This window comes from Eleutherodactylus coqui, chromosome 5 (assembly GCF_035609145.1).
Source record: "Eleutherodactylus coqui strain aEleCoq1 chromosome 5, aEleCoq1.hap1, whole genome shotgun sequence".
In the NCBI taxonomy this organism is placed as follows: domain Eukaryota; kingdom Metazoa; phylum Chordata; class Amphibia; order Anura; family Eleutherodactylidae; genus Eleutherodactylus; species Eleutherodactylus coqui.
This window is the reverse complement of record NC_089841.1, coordinates 92,220,187-92,224,477: the sequence shown is the minus strand read 5'-3', so window position 1 is coordinate 92,224,477 and position 4,291 is coordinate 92,220,187. Positions and strand designations below refer to the sequence as shown.

At 41.4% G+C, this 4,291-nt stretch overlaps 1 protein-coding gene across 1 annotated transcript; it reads left to right on the top strand.

Annotated features, from left to right (window-relative positions):
- The first annotated feature begins 3,142 nt into the window (after positions 1-3,142).
- On the top strand, positions 3,143-4,042 carry LOC136628788 (proteinase-activated receptor 1-like). The gene has a single exon (XM_066604887.1). It carries the CDS (start codon positions 3,158-3,160, stop codon positions 4,040-4,042), a length of 885 nt encoding a protein of 294 aa, XP_066460984.1. The 5' UTR covers positions 3,143-3,157.
- The last annotated feature ends 249 nt before the right edge of the window (positions 4,043-4,291 follow it).

Genomic DNA, 4,291 nt, shown 5'->3' with positions numbered 1-4,291 from the left:
CCACGTTTGCAGCTCCTGACGGAGGTGGCACAGGATTGGAATGAAGATCCAACGTCATTTTCTCATTGATTCTGTACAGCATTGTGGGCTATCGCCCCGCCCCTTTTAAAGAGGGTCGCTGCCTGGCCCTGCCAACCCTCTGCAGTGTGTGCCTCCGGTTCCTCCTCATGGCAGACGCACTTATCAATAGACAGGAGGGTTATGTGGCTATGCAGCCAGCGTGTGGCATGAGGGCAGCTGAAGGCTGCGCAGGGACACTCTTGTGTGCGCTGCGGACGCAGGGTCGTGCGGGGGGGTTGGGCAGCATGTAACCCAGGAGAAGAGGCAGCGGTGTGTCCCGCAGGCAGTGATTGTGCTTTGTTGGAGGTAGTGTGGTGCTTAGCTAAGGTATGCCTTGCTAATGAGGGTTTGTCAGAAGTAAAAATTGTTGGCGGGGGCTCACTCTTGCCGCTATTGTGGCTTAATAGTGAGACCTGGGAACCTGAGATGCAGCCCAGCATGTTGCCCCTCGCCTGCCCTATCCGTATCTGTGTCGTTTCCATCAATTTTGTTGGTTTTGAAGATTTGCACAAATGAAAACCTTAGCGGCATTGGCGATATACAAAAAAGCTTGAGTCGCCCATTGACTTCAATGGGGTTCGTTACTCGAAACGAACGCTTGAGCATCGCGGAAAGTTTGACTCGAGCAACGAGCACCCGGGCATTTTAGTGCTCGCTCATCTCTACATGGTAATAATAAACTGAAGGGTTAATAAAGTTAATACTTTGCTCTGAAACAAAACTTTACTTGTATAAGATGAGTTTGCCATACATTCTGTGTTTGATTGTTGTAATCAATTTAATTTTTCTATTTTATTTTTCTTCTATATCTTGGATTTTCCAAATGGTACAGTACTCAATACTTTTACCAAGCATGATAATGGGGTATCTAATTCGACAGGTATGTAAACAGCTTATACTGTAAATGTGTGTCTATATGCTGCAAAGTTGACTTCCAACTTATTCACATGATCAGTTTTTATGACAGACGAGATTGTGAATGTTCTTACCTCAATGAATTATAAAAAGACCCACCATCACTTCTCTGAAAGCAAGTGTATTTTCTTTTGTAGTACAGGATGTTTTTCTCTAAGTGCAACACTTATTTTGGCTTGTAATTGGTGTGTACTCCTTTGCAAGAGTCTAGTGTATCAATGACCCATGTCCTGTTCCCCACCGTGGGTGTATTGTCAGGCAACCACACATTTCTAGAGAAGGTAGGCTCATTTATCAAATTTAAGAGTAAGGGTGGCGTCACACAGGTGTATTTGCACATGCAAGATTTACTTGCGCAATAGGCATAGAATAGAACCCACTGATCTCAATGGGTTTGTTCACATACATGTATTTTTCTTGTGCATTACAGTAGTGCAAGAAAACCCAGCAGAATGTGCTTTGACTAATGTGCACCAAAAGTCCCCATGTAAGTCAATGGGGAAGCACTAATGCACACACAAAAAAGCCTTGTTCGTTCTGCAAAAGCACTACGCGCATGCGCATTCAAATACGCATGTGCCCGTTTGACGCCGACCTAAGATTGCCCTTGTTGCAGGTTCAGAAGTTGGAGGTCGTAGCTGGCCACGTTCAACTTCTGGGACAACTCTGTAGGACTTTTGTAGGATGATAGTCAGGTACATAAGTATAATTAACCAAAAACATAAAAAAATAGCCATATACCATATATACTCGAGTATGAGCCGATCCGAGTATAAGCCGAGTCGATAAGTTTTACCACAAAAAACTGGTAAAACTTATTGACTCGAGTATAAGCCTAGCTAGACTTGAGTATATACTAGGTTAAAAAAAAGTAATACTCACCTCCCAGCCGGCGTCTGTGTCCCCGGCGCGATGGTCTCCCTGGCGGTGCGGCAAGCTACTTCAGACTTCTCCTCGCTGTCATCTCCCTGCTCGGTATTCAATTCCCCTGCCGTCAGCGCTGTAAAAGGAAGCACTGTGATTGGATCGAGCACCAGCCAATCACAGCAGGCGGGGAAATTCAAAGCTGAGCAGGGAGATCCCAGAGGGGAGAATTCTCAAGCAACTTGCCGCACTGCCGGAGAGACCATCACGCTTGGGACACAAACGCAGGCCGGGAGGTAAATATTGCGGGTTTTTTTTTCATGCTTTCTTTTTTACCTCACTCGAGTATAAGCCGAGAGGGGCTTTTTCAGCATAAAAAAATGTGCTGAAAAACTAGGCTTATACTTGAATATATATGGTACTTACTATTGTTTAACATAGGGGGTCAAGTAATGCACAATATCCCTCAGCAGTTTGGCTGTCTGCATCCTATCAGTAGGAGTACAGGTGCAAGTTACTGATAACAACCACTCCCACATCCTCCCTGTATGGAGGGGGCAGCTGCCCAGCACCATACTTGCACATAAGTAAAAAATGTAGATAGGGTGTCAGGCAACACAGTACATGTAGTGCACCATGCAGGCTCACAACCTATTAGTAACGCCATATATCAAACCAGCAGGCTTGTGATAAGGATCATCATTATCACATAAGATTTTTGCATCTTGCGCAAAAAATTAACTAAAAAGCAATTAAAAAGTTTTATGTACCCTAAAATTATGCCAATAAATAGGTCACAAAAAAGAACTCTCACAAGGCTGAATTTACAGAAAAATAAAAAAGTTATGGGTCACAGAATATAGTTCTTTGAAAGTAGTAAAACCTAAAAAAACCTACATTTTGTATCACCGCATTTGTACTGACCCGCAGAATAAAGTTAACATGTCCTTTTTGCTATACTATCAACACTGTAAAAACAAATTCCAAATAGCGATGTAACAGTTGTGTGGGTTTTCTTTATTATTTTACCCCAGCTGAAAATGTTTACATTTTTTCAATACATTATATGGACATTAACTAATATTATTAGAAATGGTGAATTTTTTTAAGGTGGAAAATCCTCACTGAATGACTTGTAGGTACAAATAAACCCAATAATGCATATGTACTTGTCCTGAACAATGCAATCTTTAAAAACCTAAACAATTATTTCTCTCTTTCAGATAATATTAACTTCTACCTCTCCAGTCCATGGTTGACCAAGTTCGTCCCATCAGTCTACACTGTGGTGTTCATTGTCGCTCTGCCTCTACATTTAATGGCAATTCTAATGTTTGTATTGAAGATAAGAATCAAGACACCAGCAACAATATATATGCTGAACTTGGCGACAGCTGATCTGCTCTTTGTTGCTGTGTTGCCTTTCAATATTGTCTATAGATTCTCTGGAAACAATTGGCAAATTGGGGATGGCATGTGCCGAATTGTCACTGCGACATTTTACTGTAACATGTACTGCTCCATCCTGCTCATGATGAGTATCAGTGTGGACAGATACATGGCTGTAGTGTTTCCAATACGTTCTCTTTCCTGGCGCTCAATGAGACGGGCATGGCTAGTATGTGGCTTCATCTGGCTTGTATCCATGGCTGGCACTGCTCCTCTGCTGCTCAACAAGCAAACTGCTAACATAGAATCACTGAACATTACAACTTGCCATGATGTGCTGGAATTAGAAGACCAACTGAACTTCTACATGTACTACTTTACCACCTTTTCTTCAATTTTTTTCTTGTTTCCGTTGATTATTATTGTCTTCTGTTACACTGAAATTGTCCGAACCTTAAGTAAAAGCTCCAAGAACATTGGGAATTCTTCTAAGAAGACAAGAGCTATTATCTTAACCATTATAGTCCTTATTGTGTTCATAATTTGCTTTGCTCCAACAAATATCATATTCCTAATACATGTTCTGGACTTCCTTCATGAATATTCCGATTCTCTATATTTCATATGCATTCTGTGGGGCTGCATCAGCAGCATAAGTAATTGTCTTGATCCTCTAATCTATTACTATGCATCATCAATGTGTCGAAATTATGTATCTAGTCTATTATGCTATAAGATGTCTGATAAACTGCAAACCAGACACCAGCTCCAAACACCCAAGCAATCCTGTACAGAAAGTTCATTTATTAAGTGAAATGAGTTTTATACTGGACTACAAGTATTTGCTATGTAAATTTTGATGACTATATGAATCTAAATGTAGTATTAGGATATTCGCGCTCAGTGCATGCCCATAAACTACTGCTCGGTCTTTCTTCGTTTTCAAATATACTATTTAATGCAGAGAAGGATATGCAGTTTTGCCATAATACCTGTAGTGCATGACCACTGCCCTGTAAAAGGGATCTATTACAGCAGCTGTGTCCAGTGTGCAACTAACTGG

Coding starts and splice junctions, on each gene's coding strand:
- LOC136628788 (XM_066604887.1), top strand. CDS start 3,158: ATGGCAATTCTAATGTTTGTATTGAAGATAAGAATCAAGACACCAGCA.